The sequence below is a fragment of the Capra hircus genome, chromosome 18 (genome assembly GCF_001704415.2).
Source record: "Capra hircus breed San Clemente chromosome 18, ASM170441v1, whole genome shotgun sequence".
Classification (NCBI taxonomy): Eukaryota; Metazoa; Chordata; class Mammalia; order Artiodactyla; family Bovidae; genus Capra; species Capra hircus.
Window position 1 is genome coordinate 20,744,409 of NC_030825.1, and position 15,577 is coordinate 20,759,985.

A 15,577-nucleotide genomic window follows, 5' to 3' on the forward strand; every position below is an offset into this window, starting at 1 on the left:
TTTGCTGGGCTGGTACTTAGGCTTCGTCATGGGCTGGCTCCTGGTAGAAAACCTGCCATAGCCTTTTCTCCCGGTCAGCCCAAAATGGGAAAAAAGAGGGACAGAATGTCTTTGCTAATAAGGAAGGCTCTTGGTGGAGTTGAGGAAATTATGGGGGATCTGCAGTCTCCTCCATGATGTGAAAGGCTGATTGGTGAAACCAGACTGGCACTGATCTGGGTGGAGTAGGGGCTGCCTAACCCCATTTCAGAGTGTCCTCATCTCCTCACCTTTCTGCTGCAGAGTGAAGGTCAGTAGACCAGGAGCCCAGGGCTCTAGACTGCCATCAAGATGGTGGGTGATGGCCCCTACCTTATCTCTGATCTGGACCGGCGAGGCCAGCGGAGATCATTCACAGAGAGATATGACCCCAGCCTGAAGACCATGATCCCTGTGAGACCCTATGCAAGGTAAGTCAGGAGGAGGATTGAAGGGAGGTCTGGGCAGAACTTCCAGGAATCATTTCCAGCCCATCAGGACAGTGGACACTGCCCCTGCTCCCCAAGTTGTGGCTCTGTATGCTTGTACTTTTGGCCTTCCATCCATCCATCCATCCATCCATCCATTCATTTTTAAAATTTATTGACCATTCACTTCAAGAATCCTCCTTTCCTTTGGTGGAAAGGAGGCAACAGCAAATGTTTAAGGAGAGCTTGCCATGTGCCAGGACCTGTTTGGGTGCTTAACAAATATCTTCTCATTCACGCCTCACAACCACCCTGGAGGTGTTGTGATTATATTTATCTGATGTGTGAATAAGAGAGGCACAGAAAGGTTGAATAATGTGCACAAAGTTAATCACCTGGATATTACTTTGTAACAAACTGCCTCTGCACTTGGTAGCCTAAAACAATCACCATTTCTTTAGCTTGAAATTTTATAGGTGGTTCAGCAACTTGAGCTAAATAAATGGTGATTGTTTGAGGCTTGACCAGATTTTCTTATGCGTTGCTGGTCAGCAAGATGGCTGTGCTTCTGGGGGTGATGGGCTGGGGGAAGGTGGGCCCCAGGGACTATGAACTTCCAGCAGGCTAGCCTGCACTAGGTTCTCCATTTCCTTCACGGCATTCTATTGGCCAAATCAAGTCACATGTAAGCCCAGATCCAAGGTGTGTGGAGAAACAGATCTGACATCTTGAAGGAAGAAGCTGCAAGGGTCTGGAACACAGATGGAGAGAGAGAATTGGGTTAAACTGCAGAATAGGAACTCGGGAAGTCTGATTTCCAAGCTCACATCCTTAACTATAATGTGATGTTATATTACTATATGTGTATTCTTAACATTACATTAATTATATATTCTAAAAAGCTGCTTTTTCTCAGTGGTTAAGAGTCTGTCTGCCAGTGCAGGAGCACAGGAGATGAGGGTTTGAATCCCATGGACAGAGGAGCCCGGGGACTAAAGTCTATCAGGTCACAAAGAGTCGGACATGACTGAGCGGCTGAACACACATGCACGCAAGCACACACACATTTTCTACATGAGAAGTGCTCTATAACCTGTCCTCTGAGCAGCAGAAGGCCAAGTGACATCTCCATGGTGAGATGACATAGCACTGCTCTCCTTTCGGAATACGTAGACCAAAGATAAACCTGTGAATCCTCTAAGGTGAGAGGTGAAGGTTGAAGGGTCACAGCATGGGCTACCATCTTTAGTTCCAGGCAGGAGAGCTCTAACTACCGACTGTTTTGGCTCTGTTCACAATTTTGCGGAGAGGCAGTGTGATATAGTGCTTAAGAGAAAGATGGGAGTCAGCAAGTGTTGGTCTTGATTTCCTGCTTCACCACTGACTAGCTATAAGACTTTGGGCAAGTACTATAACCTCTTTTTGCCTTGATGTTCCTGTCTATGAAATGGGATCATAATATCACCCAAATACTTGGGCTGTTGTTAGGATTATATCATGTGATGCATTAACGTTACCCTTTGGGAAATGTTTACTATGTACCAGGCACATAGTATTAATATGTTATGAATGAGTTGGCTTAAAGCTCAACATTCAGAAAATGAAGATCATGGCATCTGGTCCCATCACTTCATGGGAAAAAGATGGAGAAACAGTGGAAACAGTGTCAGACTTTATTTTTGAGGGGCTCCAAAATCACTGCAGATAGTGACTGGAGCCATGAAATTAAAAGATGCTTACTCCTTGGAAGAAAAGTTATGACCAACCTAGACAGCATATTGAAAAGCAGAGACATTACTTTGCCAACTAAGGTCCGTCTAGTCAAGGCTATGGTTTTTCCAGTAGTCATGTATGGATGTGAGAGTTGGACTGTGAAGAGAGCTGAGTGCCGAAGAATTGGTGCTTTTGAACTGTGGTGTTGGAGAAGACTCTTGAGCGTCCCTTGGACTGCAAGGAGATCCAACCAGTCCATTCTAAAGGAGATCAGTTTGGGTGTTCATTGGAAGGACTGATACTAAAGCTGAAACTCCAATACTTTGGCCACCTCATGCAAAGAGTTGACTCATTGGAAAAGACTCTGATGCTGGAAGGGATTGGGGGCAGGAGGAGAAGGGGACGACCGAGGATGAGATGGCTGGATGGCATCACTGACTCGATGGACGTGAGTTTGAGTGAACTCCGGGAGTTGGTGATGGACAGGGAGGCCTGGCATGCAACGATTCATGGGGTTGCAAAGAGTCGGACACGACTGAGCGACTGAACTGAACTGAACACTATCTTAGCTCGGGTTCTCCCAAAAGCAGAGCATGAGCCAAAAGCTTGGGTGCAGGTAGCTTACTTGTGAGGCGATACCAGGCAGGAAAGGTTCAGGGAGAGTGCGGCAGGGAAGGAGAGCGTGTGTGTTGTCAGTGTCACTGCTTGTGGACATGGGGACTGGATTCCACGAGGCCCCCTCCAGAAGTATGCAATTTTCTACCCATAGGGTGGGAGGTGGGGGCGGTTGTCTGTGGGCTCTTATACTCCATTAGTTAGGTTTTCTTCCTGGGGGCATTGAAAGTGAAAGTGAAGTTGCTCCTCGTGTCCGACTCTTAGCGACCCCATGGACTGCAGCCTGCCAGGCTTCTCCGTCCCTGGGATTTTCCAGGCAAGAGTACTGGAGTGGGGTTGCCATTGCCTTCTCCGGAGGATCTTCCCTGCCCAGGGATTGAACCCGGGTCTCCCGCATTGTAGGCAGACGCTTTATCGTCTGAGCCGTCGTTAGCCCCCTGAAATTCTGGGCTACACTTATGCTCTGAGAAGACCTGAAGGTAGTGAAAAGAGGCACAACACACCTGTGAGAGGGGACACTGTCAGCAGAGCCCAAGCTGCACAGCGTTGTCCTCCACAGCTGAGATTGGAGGTAAATGTGACAAAGTCTACACAGAGTCTGTGACTCAGAGCATCTTGACAGCATCTGCTACAAGTACAAAGCTCTTCCAGGGCCCGGAATACAGCAAACACTCTGGAATTAGGAGGTAACACCCTGTGTCTCTGACTCTTATTCCATCTTATATGGTTAATTCCTCAAGGGCAGAAACACAGCTCTTCTTCCTCCCTTGTTGCTTTCCTTTTTCCCTTCTACCTCCCCTGTCCTCCTTCTTTATCTGCTAGCTAATATTTATATCATAGTTGTTGTTTAGTGGCTAAGTTGTGTTCAGCTCTTACTACTCATGGACTGTAGCCCACCTCTGTAGGCTCCTCTGTCCATGGGATTTCCCAGGTAAGAATGCTGGAGTGGATTGCCATTTCCTCCTCCGGGGATCTTCTCGATCCAGGAACTGAACCTGTGTCTCCTGCACTGGCAGAGAGATTCTTTGCCACTAGCGCCACCAGGGGAGCCCAGTATTGTGTAGTAGCTTACATACATTAATCCATTCCATCCTCACAATAAACCATGAGTTTGACTTTAGCTCTTGCCTCCTTGGGCAGGGTCACCCCCACACCCTGCTCTGACCCTCCCCATCCTCCCAAGAGCAAAAGCCAGGTGCCCAACTCCTCTGATCATCAGCTACCTGGTCTCCATTTCCTCACGGCAAAAGAAGCAGGTACCCTCCTTCCCGTGGGGTGGTCATTGCTAAATGTTTAACAACTGGCTCACTAAAAGAATTCCCTCGTGTGTAGCACTTCTCATTTTTTATGGTGTAAATTCTCCCATCATGGCTTATTTCAACATGCTGTCACTGATTGCAAAGTTGCGAAGGGATGCATGGTAACAGAGTCCTATGATGTGTGCTATTTCCACCACAGAGACCATAGACTTAAACAATTGAAAGAATCAGTTCAGTTCAGTTCAGTCGCTCAGTCGTGTCCGACTCTTTGCGACCCCGTGAATCGCAGCTCGCCAGGCCTCCCTGTCCATCACCAACTCCCGGAGTTCACTCAGATTCACGTCCATGAGTAAAATCCAGTAAAATAATCTAGGAAGCTATGAGTTTTGCGTATTGATTGCATTTGTCTCTAAGATAATTTACTTACATTTATGTAATTCAATTTTAATACTGGCTATGTTTAAGAATTGACTTGCAGAATTCCTAAAAATCAGCTCTTACAAGCTAGCAAGGGCTGGCCCAGCCCACGGCTGCTCACAGGGCTGTGATGTGAGTCACCACCTGAGAGTGGCTATGGTTATCACTGTAGTTTAGAATTCTAGCCAGGAACTCAAGGCAAGGACCCCAACACCCTGGGACACCGAGCATTTTGCCTGTTTCAGGTTGGCGCCCAACCCTGTGGATGACGCAGGCCTCCTCTCGTTTGCTACATTCTCCTGGCTCACACCCGTGATGGTGCGAGGCTACCAGCACACGCTGACTGTGGACACCCTGCCCCCGCTGTCACTGTATGACTCATCCGACACCAATGCCAAAAGGTACGAGGGTTTGTTCAGTCTGTTTCGTCTAGAGAGGAGCCCATCTTGGGAAGGGACCTTCGAGCCCTTTTATGTGCTCCCGTTTTCCCATGGGGAAATCTACACCCACCAGTCTTGGTGGCCACTCTCCCTGGCTCCTCCCTGAGATGTGGGCTGGGCTGACTGGGCTAATATTTCACAGTCTGACTGGCAAAATCACACTTTTCATTGGTTCCTGGCCTAGTCTCCGGGGAGGTGAATACTGGGGAGAGTTGGTGGGGAGAAAGAGCTTCTTGAGGGCTTGAGGGTTCAGGACCACTCGGGCACAGCTGTCAGCTGGTTTGTAGGATCACCGCATCAGGACAGGAGTGTCTGGAATCTCACTTTGCTCTGTGCTGGCTGGACTCCACCTGCGCTGCTGCCTGCCGTGCCAGGCACGGTGTTTTGTTTCACTTTAAAAGTTGTCATTGGACTTAAAAGTATTTTTTTTAATTTTAAATTGGAGTATACTCCATTAACAATGTTGTATTAGTTCCAGATGTTACAGCAAAGTGATTCACATACACACACATGTATCTATTGTTTTTCAAATTCTTTTCCCGTTTAGGTTATTACAGAACATCGTAGACGTTCATATTACAAAATACGTTTCGGTTGAACCAAATGAAATATTTGATAATTTTGACTTGCCAAAACATACATTTCAGTGGTTCAACCTAATTCAGATTCATTACAGAAATGTTAAAGCCACAGAAGTTTAAGCAGTGGAAGTGCCCCCACCACACGCCTACCTGACTCCCCAGAGGTCAACAGTGTTAAATGCTGGTTTGCATCTGTCTGAAATTTTTCTACTCTAATTAAACACACCCCGTGCTACCATCTTCTGCAGATCAATACCTCTTCTTCTTTCCTACTCACAGGTCATCTTTTTTCCCTTTGAAGAAAAACTGAAGCATACTATTTCATGGTTAACCATTTTGCTATTTTCAGTTAAGAGTTTGTATTTTTCCACAGCATGAAAACCTCCTGCTGTGCAGCCCAGTTTCTTCATTCTTGCTAATGGCTGCATTGTTTTAAGCAGTGGGGAAGCTCTCAAAGTCGTCTCTCTGCATTTGTTTCTTTTGGAATTCTCCTTATTTTTGGTCTATATGCTTGAAGGGCTGTGAGTTCCAATCATGCTCCTACAATTGTGCCTTCACATCCCCTTATCCGTGTCTCGAAGAAATCTCAGTCAGTGGTGGTTTCCAAAACCTACAGTCCAGGGAGCAGAGAGAAATGGGCTGGACCAGTGTCTGGGGAGTACCAGGTTTTCCTTCTACCCCCCTCTCTCTTTTTAATGTTGCCTTCCTTCTACCCAACATCAGTTTAGATCCTTTTCCAAACACATGCTTGACAACCTTAATAACACGTGATCTTCAGTCCATGCCTCTCTTCCGGACTCTGAGTTCATACACCCACCGTCCAACAGGACTTGGATGATTCATAAGTATCCTACATCAAAAGCTATGTTCTTGATCCTCAGCCCTACCTGATGATATTCCCTTTCTCCATCTCTGTCAACTCCATTCCCACAGTTCCCCTTTTCTCCCGCATCTAATTCATCTGCAAGTCCCAATGTCTCCCCTGTCTACCTTTCTGTAAATTCTTGGCCACCTCCCACCTGGATGCCCATGCGCTTCCATGGTGGTCTCCCTGCTCCCTACCCTCATAACCCACCATTCTCACAGCAGCCAGATGTTCTCTTAGATATGTAAAGCAATCCTGTCACATCAGCTTGAAAACCTGCATGGCTTCCTTTGTACTTGGAATAAAATCTAATCTCCTTCCTGAGGACAATGAAGTCCCATGAGATCTGGCCTTGCTTTGCCTCCCTGTGCCCCTACATGCCTGGCGCACTGGCTTCTGTTCTGATTTTTAACATGGACAAACTCCTCCTGGCACTGGAAATTGTCTTCCTGATTTCTCTACTGCCTCTGTGTTTCTGTCACAACTGGTATTGTGCCAGGGACAGGCAGGAGGAGGAAATCAGGGCCTGGAAAGAGCCCAAATGCCAGATCCCAGCTTGTTCTGTGTCCCGTGTCCCACCCACCCTGTGAAACAGTGGTCCCCAGTCATTTTGGCATCAAGGAACAGTTTTGTGGAAGACAGTTTTTCCATGGATCAGGGGTGAGGGGATTGGTTTCATGTTACATATTATTGATTTTGTATTACATATAATAAGCATGTTACATTTATTGTGAACTTTATTTGTATTATTATTACATTGTGGTATATAATTAGATAATTATAGAACTCACCTTAAGCAGAATCAGTAGGAGCCCACCAGTTCAGTTCAGTTCAGTCTCTCAGTTGTGTCCAACTCTTCACGACCCCAGGAGCCCACCAGATGCAGCTTAATTGTCCCTTGCCACTCACTGATAGGGTTTTGATATGAGTCTGGAAACAGTTGATTTGTTGTAGTCTCTGCAGTCAAATCCGGAGAAGGCAATGGCACCCCACTCCAGTACTTTTGCCTAGAAAATCCCATGGATGGAAGAGCCTGGTAGGCTGCAGTCCATGGGGTCGCTAGAGTCAGACATGACTGAGCGACTTCACTTTGACTTTTCACTTTCATGCACTGGAGAAGGAAATGGCAACCCACTCCGGTGTTCTTGCCTGGAGAATCCCAGGGACGGGGGAGCCTGGTGGGCTGCTGTCTATGGGGTCGCACAGAGTCGGACATGACTGAAGCGACTTAGCAGCAGCAGCTGCAGTCAAATCTCTCTGCTAATGATAGTCTGTATTTGCAGCCACTCCCCAGTGCCAGCGTCACCACCTCAGCTCCACCTCAGATCATCAGGCATCAGGTTCTCATGAGAAGTGTGTAACCTAGATCCCTGGCATGGCAGTTCACAGTAGGGTTCATGCTCCTATGAGAATCCAGTGCCATCACTGATCTGACAGGAGGCAAAGTTCAGGCAGTAACTGAGTGATGGGGAACAGTTGTAAATACAGATGAAACCCGCTGCTCACCTCCCGCTGTGCAGCCCAGTTCCTAGCGGGCCACAGACGGGCATCAGTTCGTGGCCCAGGGGTTGGGGACCCCTGCTGTAAAAGGTGACGGAACTAATGCTGTTCTGAAGCTGCCACTGCCAGGGATGTGGGTTGTGGATCCTTGCACTGTTTTATCCATCAGCATAGCTTTCAACAGCAAGTGGGAAGGAATATAAGTCCCTTCCTTCTTCCTGTTCTTTTGTCACAGATTTCGAATCCTTTGGGATGAAGAGGTAGAGAGGATGGGTCCTGAGAAAGCCTCTCTGGGCCGAGTGGTCTGGAAATTCCAGAGGACGCGTGTTTTGATGGATTTCGTGGCCAACATCCTGTGCATTGTCATGGCAGCCATAGGGCCGGTGAGTGCAGTGGGCCTTCCCTGCCCTTGTCTCCCAGGTCCCCAGACTGGCAAAGAATGTTATTAGTTACTTTCTCTACGAGCTGGTGGGTTTAGTACAGTGTTGTTATCTTTGCACTCCTTGGGGGAGAATTTTCATAAAGCTAATCCTTGTCAAGCACGGCAGCTACCACTGAAATTAATTAAAACGTTTGCCTCATAAAGTCTGCTTGCTGACATTATCTGAAGCCTCCCGTACCTGCCTCGAACCCCAGCGGCACTCTCCTCTCCCCACCGCACTGTTTTACAGACAGTTCTCATTCACCAAATCCTCCAGCAGACCGAAAGCGTCTCCAGGAAGGTCTGGATTGGCGTTGGCCTGTGCGCAGCCCTTTTCACCACTGAGTTTACCAAAGTCCTCTTTTGGGCCCTTGCCTGGGCCATAAATTACCGCACGGCAATCCGGTTGAAGGTGGCCGTCTCCACCTTGGTTTTCGAAAACCTGGTGTCCTTCAAGACGCTGACACACATCTCTGTTGGTGAGGTAAGCTGGTCCAGAAGGAGTCTAACTTAAGGAAGCTGCATTCAGACTTTTCTGAATATGAGTGAGGTGTGCTTCCTGGGTGGAATATCTGCCCCCTCTTTTGGTTGTCTATGTCCTGTCCATCATTTCCCTTCTTCCTGCTAAGTGAAGTGGTGGACACTCAAACCATCAGAAGAATTCAGAGAAAGGAGGATTCCATTCGAGCTGAAGAATTTGGAAAGGCTTCCCTGTTCCAGGTGGAACAGGGCTTAGGGTTGACCTCATTCAGCCCTCTGATTGTCAGTGAGGACATCGAAGCAGTACAGAGCATGCTACGGCATTTAATAACATTGACTAATGGATCTGATGATTCCAACTGTGTAGCATTTTGGATGCCAAGTCACAACAAAGACCATGCCTGTTAGACTTTAGAGTTGACATTTCCTTAAGCCCTTAATCCTTAGCAATAAAAACTTCACCTTTTACATGGGAATATTTCCCTGGCCAAGGGAACCCTAGGTAGTGTGAGGTAAGGGAAGAGACTGTTTCTTTCAGTTGCTCTTCCAGTTTGTTTAAAGCATCCAGTATCAATTGTGATTAGATTCACTTGTGTTAAACCAAAACCCCCAAATAACAGTGGGTTAAACAGGATGAATTTATTTCACTCTGTATAAAAGGAGTCTGAAAGAGGGTGATCGAGGGCAGGAATGGGGGCTTCCAGGTTCGTCTATCTTTCTTTATCACTACCTTAGTACATGGTTTCCATAATTGTTCAGGATGGAAACTGCAGGTCCAGACATCCAGTCATGTTTCAAAGAACTGGTAGGAAGAAGCAGAGAAGAGAAAGGGATAAGTCTTCCAAGTCGAGCTGGCTCCCTGTCAGAATTCACCCCCAAAGCTCCTTGGCTTGTGTCTCATTACACTTAGCGCAGACGCATGGTCACAATGCTTCCGCAAAACAGGCTTAGAAATGTGCTCTTTTTCCTGGGCCCATGGATGCCCTGATTAAGCAGGGTTGAGCTAACAAAGAAGAAGGAGAGAGAGCTGTCAGGTAGACAGTGGGCTTTGGCTACGTACTCCTAGGTGGTATTTACGCCTTTCTTCATTGGGATTCTCAGTCCTAAAAGATGGGCTTCTCCAGAGTCATACTAGCATGAAACTCACAAAACTCACTGTGTTGGTTCTCTGATGACCTCCAACCCCTTTAAGGCAGTTTTCCCTTTCCTTCCGAAGATGCCCCAGCCATTCCAAAGGCCGTCCATTGAGGAAATGCTCGGGTGGCCCTTCCAAAGCCTGAACCTGTGTGCTTTCTTTCCAGGTGCTCAATATACTGTCGAGTGATAGTTATTCCTTGTTTGAAGCTGCCTTGTTTTGTCCCTTGCCAGCCACCATCCCTATCCTAATGGCTGTCTGTGCAGTGTACGCCTTTTTCATTCTGGGGCCCACAGCTTTCATCGGGATATCCGTGTATATGCTATTCATCCCCATCCAGGTAATAGCAGGTCTTTGCAGTTGTATTTCACGTGCACTCTCACTGAAGTGGGTAGAAGGCTTTGCTTCCAGGGCCTGGCCCTGAAACCTGAGCCCTTACTTTGGGCTCATGGACAGTATAGTTTTTAAAGAACTTGACTTTGAATGCCCTGGGGAAGGGGGCATGCTTCTTCAATTTGCTAAAGTCCGCAGTGCGTCCCTTGTATCCTGGTGATTCATGCATTTATATCACCTGGCCAGACTCAGGTTGTGTCCCCAGAGAACATTGACCACAACTCAATGGAAGGATTCAGCTGAGAATCTCTCCCTTAGAACTTTTCCTGGCACTTACACTCCAATCCCTGGATTTTTAGGCCAGCAACAACTCAGCAATTCTCTCTGAACACTGTACCTTGATTTCAGATGTTTCTGGCTAAGCTCAATTCAGCTTTCCGACAATCAGCAATTTCAGTGACAGACAAGCGAGTTCAGACAATGAATGAGTTTCTGACCTGCATCAAGCTGATTAAAATGTATGCCTGGGAGAAATCTTTTACCAACACCATCCGAGGTAGGATGAGCAACTGCTGATAGAACCACTTACCCCGTAGAGTGTGCTTTTCCAATGGGTTCTTAAGATTCTGGGTTTGGGAATTCTGGAAATGGACTGAGGGGACCTCCAAGCTGATCTGCAGGCTTTTCAAAAGAGTATAGAGATTTTGGAATAGTCCCAGGCATCTCTTCTAGGGAACCGAAAGCTTAGTAGGTGAGTGGCATATGGTTTAGCCATACTGAGGCTGGTGAGTGCTTGTACTGGCCAGCTACCCTTCACAAAAATAATCCACTAAAGCATTATGAGCAGAAGAGCTGGCTCAGGCTATTTTGTTGACCTGGAAGCTCTCCATATGGGCACATGTATGCACTCACACTTATACACGTGTCCCCTCCTTGCTGGCAGCAGCCTCATCAGGATTGGATGTCCCACTGACTTGACATGCTTTAGGCAGATAGGAGAATGCATATATAGCTGTTTTGTTTTAAAGATGATATTTAAAACTCCCAATCAAATAAAAATGCAAATCTAATTGCAGGAATATTTACATAATTGCTGACATAGACTCAGGTGGTTGACCAGTTAATGATCTGAACCACTGTTACAGCTGACTGTCTGGATCTACAATTACACGTGTAGACCAGCCTGTAATTGGGCCCAAAGTTGTGTATCCACTGTTTCGAAAGTGGCTTTAGAAAATCTGCTTTTGAACTTGCCAAAGGAAGTGTCCCAGGTTGAGACACTGGCGGCCTTATGTACCCTCTTTCAAGAGCCAGAAATACTTCCGTGCACTTTGAACTTCACTTTAATACAATTTATTTGATGTGATTATATTTGATTCCATTTTATGTAATTCAATGTAACTCAATTTAATTCAATAAATATGTACCAAGTTTCTACTATGTACAAGGCCACAGGAGTCACACAAAATAATTAGAAAGGATCTCTATTTTTAAAATGAAGGAAGGATGAGCTAACTAAGTTCAAAAATAGCTATAAGTTTGTTGGCTCTGCTTCTAGGATATATCCAGAATCTGTCTACTTCTCTTCATTCCACTGCCACCCCAGTCCAAGCCAATATCCTCTCCCTTCCCATTTATGGAAAGAACTTCTAGATGCAACCTCTGCTTTCTGCCTGCCCCGTAAAATCCATGATGCACTCAACAGCCAGAATGACCTTTTAAAAATGTCAATCAGATCCTGTCTCTCCCCTGCTGAAAAATCGTTAGTGACTTCTTATCACACTTAAGTGTTTTCAAATTTAGGACTTCTGAATGAAGTCCAGATTCCTTCCAACAGCCTATTAGATCCAGCACCATCTGACCCCTGCTGAACTCCTGACCTCCTGACCTCATCACATCTCATCCCAGGCTGATACCTCTGCATGAGCCACTCGGATCCTCTGTTTTTAAAACAGCATCCGCATCCATTCATGCCTCAGGAGCTCTGCAGCTGCTGTTCCCTCTGCCTTGAATGTCTTCTGCTAGATGTTTGTGCTGACTTTATCTCAACTGCGGGTCTCCTAAAGTAATGTCAGTGACGCACGAGGCCTTCTTGACCACAGTCCCACTCCCTTTTTAGCTCTTAGTCTTGTCACCCTGTTCATTTCTTTCATATCACCCAACACAGTTTGTAATGATCTTGTTTACTTGTTTATTTGTCTATTGCTCCTACTGGAAAAGCTGAGACCCTCTTTACCCCATATTCCCCAGAACCAGGCACAGCCCCTGGCATATAGTAGACATCAGATTAAAATTTATTAAAAATAATAAGCAAACACGTGAATTAATTATAGAATAACATGGGTAAAAAGCCATAAAAGAAACTGAGAGGAGATCCGTGGGCATGAGAGATGAGGAAAAGCCTCCTGGCAGAGGTGGCATTTTAAAAAGGCCCTGAAGGACAGGAGGGATGTGGACACCGCAGGAGCTGGGGAAGCCCCACTGGGCAGGAGCAAAGGCCTAGAGGCTGTGCTTGGAAAGGAGGTGGCTGCTGTTCTCGAGGGGAAGAGTATGTGGACAGCAAGTGTTGAATCCCAGAACTGGATTCTAATTCTGCCCTGATCTCTTAAGGATCAAGTCACTTAGCCCAGGAAGACTTTCCTCTACTGTTGGGGGGCATAGTGATGGCTTCTCCTTTGTCACATGGTGGGGAGAGTAGCTTAGTGAGAGCCTGCCTGGGCAGGGCTCAGCCCAGCACCTGGTCCACAGGCCGCACTCCCCGAGCAGGGCTGTGGCACCATGCTGCTAACGTGGAAGGGTTTCTGTGGAGGAGGCTGGTGTTGGTGTTGAGAACTTTAAACACCAGGGGAGGGATGCTTGAATTCTATCCGAAAGTGGTACAGAGTCTTGGTGTCATCTGGACTACGGACGGCAGACACGTTCTTGGGGTTTTGTAGGTGTTCCTGAGATACAGGGCCGGGGCCTCAATCTGGCAGTCTTCAGGCTGGCATATGTGTTTTGTTTGGCTCCTACAGTACTTTAACTTTTTCTATTAGTTCCCAAGATTTAAATGTAGGGCGATGTCTCACAAAATTCCAGATCTCAGACTTCAGAACAGTCTAGTGAGCCTGGGACACCCTCTCCCTGGTCTTGCTCTCTGCCCGCTCCCTTTATTGACATTACTTAGCTGTAGGCATCTGAGCGTATGATTCCTGACACACAGGGAATCAGATCAGAAAGGACCTTGGAAGCCATCCAGCAATGGCAGCTGACAAGCTCTGAGCCCCCAGTACATGCCGGCATTGTGCTCAGGGCCGTCTGTGCTTCCTCTCGTTTAAACTTCTCAGCAGGAGCCCTTAACACTAATTTTCAGGAGGATCCAGCAGAAGTTATGCCCTTTTTTTTTTTTTTTTTTTTTAATTGAAGCAGGTGGCGCTAGTGGTAAAGAACATGCCTGCCAAGGCAAGAACTGTAAGAGATGCAAGTTGAATCACTGGGTGGGGAGAAGGGCATGGCAACCCATTCCAGTATTCTTGCCTCGGGAATCTCATGGACAGAGAAGCCTGGTGGGCTACAGTCCATAGGGTTGCGAAGAGTTGGGCATGACTGAAGTGACTTAGCATGCACACACATAGTTGATTTACAGTGTTGTGCGAGTTTGGGGTAAACAGCAAAGTGGTTCAGTTATATATATATATGGGCTTCCCAGGTGGCTCAGTGGTAAAGAACCTACCTGCCAATGCAGGAGACAAGAGATATGGGTTCAGTCCCTGAGTCGGGAAGATCCCCTGGAGGAGGGCATGGCAATCCACTCTAGTATTCATGCTTGGAGAATTCCATGGAAAGAGGAGCCTCGTGGGCTACAGTCCATAGGGTCACAAAGAGTCGGACATGGCTGAAGCGACTCAGCACACATGTTTATGTATATATTCATGTAGGGATGACATGGAAAAGAATCAGATTCTTTTCCAATATGGTTTGCAGTAGTTTAGTGGCTAAGTCATGTCTGACTCTTGTGTTTAGTTGCTAAGTTGTGTCCGACCAAGTCCTGTCTGACCAAATCGTGTCTGATTTCCCAGGTGAGAATACTGAAGTTGGTTCCTGTGCCTTTCTCCAGGGGATCTTCCCAACTCAGTGATCCAACCATCACCTAAAGGAACTGGATAGATCCTTTACCAGTGGGCCACCTGGGAAGCCCGAGTATCTGTTAAGACCAAACTCCCAATTTATACATCTCCCTACCTCTTCCTCTTTGGTAACAGTAAATTTGTTTTATATGTCTATAAGCCACTTTCTATTTTATAAATAAACTCATTTGTATTATTTTTAAGATTCCACATATAAGTGATGTCATATATTTGTCTTTTCTGACTTCACTTACTTTATATATACATGATAATCATCCATGTTGTTGCAAACGGCAATGTTTTGTTCTTTATTTATGACTGAGTAATATTCCACTGGACTTCCCTGGTGGCTCAGATGATAAAGAATCTGCCTGCAATGCAGTAGACTGGATCTGATCCCTCGGTTAGGAAGACCCCTCGGAGACGGGAGTGGTTACCCTCTCCAGTATGCTTGCCCGGAGAATTCAATGGACAGAGGAACCTGGCAGGCAACAGTCTATGGGGTTGCAAAAAGCTGGACACTACTGAGTGAACAACACTTTCAATATTCCGTTGAGTAATATGTTTCTCAATGCTGGTGCTTGACATGCAAGTTAAGACCACTGTGGACCGTTTCTATTTACTAGGTATAAGGAAGAAGGAAAAGAAGTTACTGGAAAAAGCTGGATTTGTCCAGAGTGGAAACTCAGCACTGGCCCCCATTGCATCCACCATTGCCGTTGTACTGACGTTCACCTGCCACATCCTCTTAAGACGCAAGCTCACTGCCCCTGTGGTAAGTGCCTCTCTAGAACTGGCCTCTTTTGAACCAAACTCTGCAAGTGCCGGATGGGGAGCTCCTCCCCACCTTTGCCCAGCCCTGACACCAGAACACCTTATCATGGTGAGCTAGGTGACACCAGAATTCCATCCCAATTTCTAAAACCAGTGCTTAGACTAACAGGGAGCAGAGGAGAGCTTAGTAGCAATTCTTGTTTAGTCTACCACAGGATAGGGACAGTAGTTAACATTGGAACACAGTTTTACATTTGGAAAAGAAAACTGAAGCCAAAGGAGCCCTTTGTTCATATGTATACATATATACGACAGGAGCAGTTTGTGGACGTTCTCTGGGTGGGAGGAGGTATCGGTGTTGGGAGAAGCAGTATGGTGTCTAGATCAGAGTCCCCCTTGTTTCAATCCCCACGCCACTCTTTGCTGTGACTTACAGCAGTTCATGGAGCCTCTCTTGCTTCAGTTTTATCATCTGTAAATGGGGTGATGACA

At 46.6% G+C, this 15,577-nt stretch overlaps 1 protein-coding gene across 1 annotated transcript in view; it reads left to right on the forward strand.

Moving 5' to 3' along the window:
* ABCC12 (ATP binding cassette subfamily C member 12) overlaps window positions 331-15,577 on the forward strand; it is a 60,659-nt gene continuing 45,412 nt past the window's right edge. Inside the window, 7 exon segments of the mRNA XM_018063266.1 lie at window positions 331-449; window positions 4,696-4,851; window positions 8,072-8,223; window positions 8,512-8,741; window positions 10,039-10,212; window positions 10,614-10,761; window positions 14,938-15,086. Coding sequence (XP_017918755.1) covers window positions 331-449; window positions 4,696-4,851; window positions 8,072-8,223; window positions 8,512-8,741; window positions 10,039-10,212; window positions 10,614-10,761; window positions 14,938-15,086 — 1,128 coding nt within the window.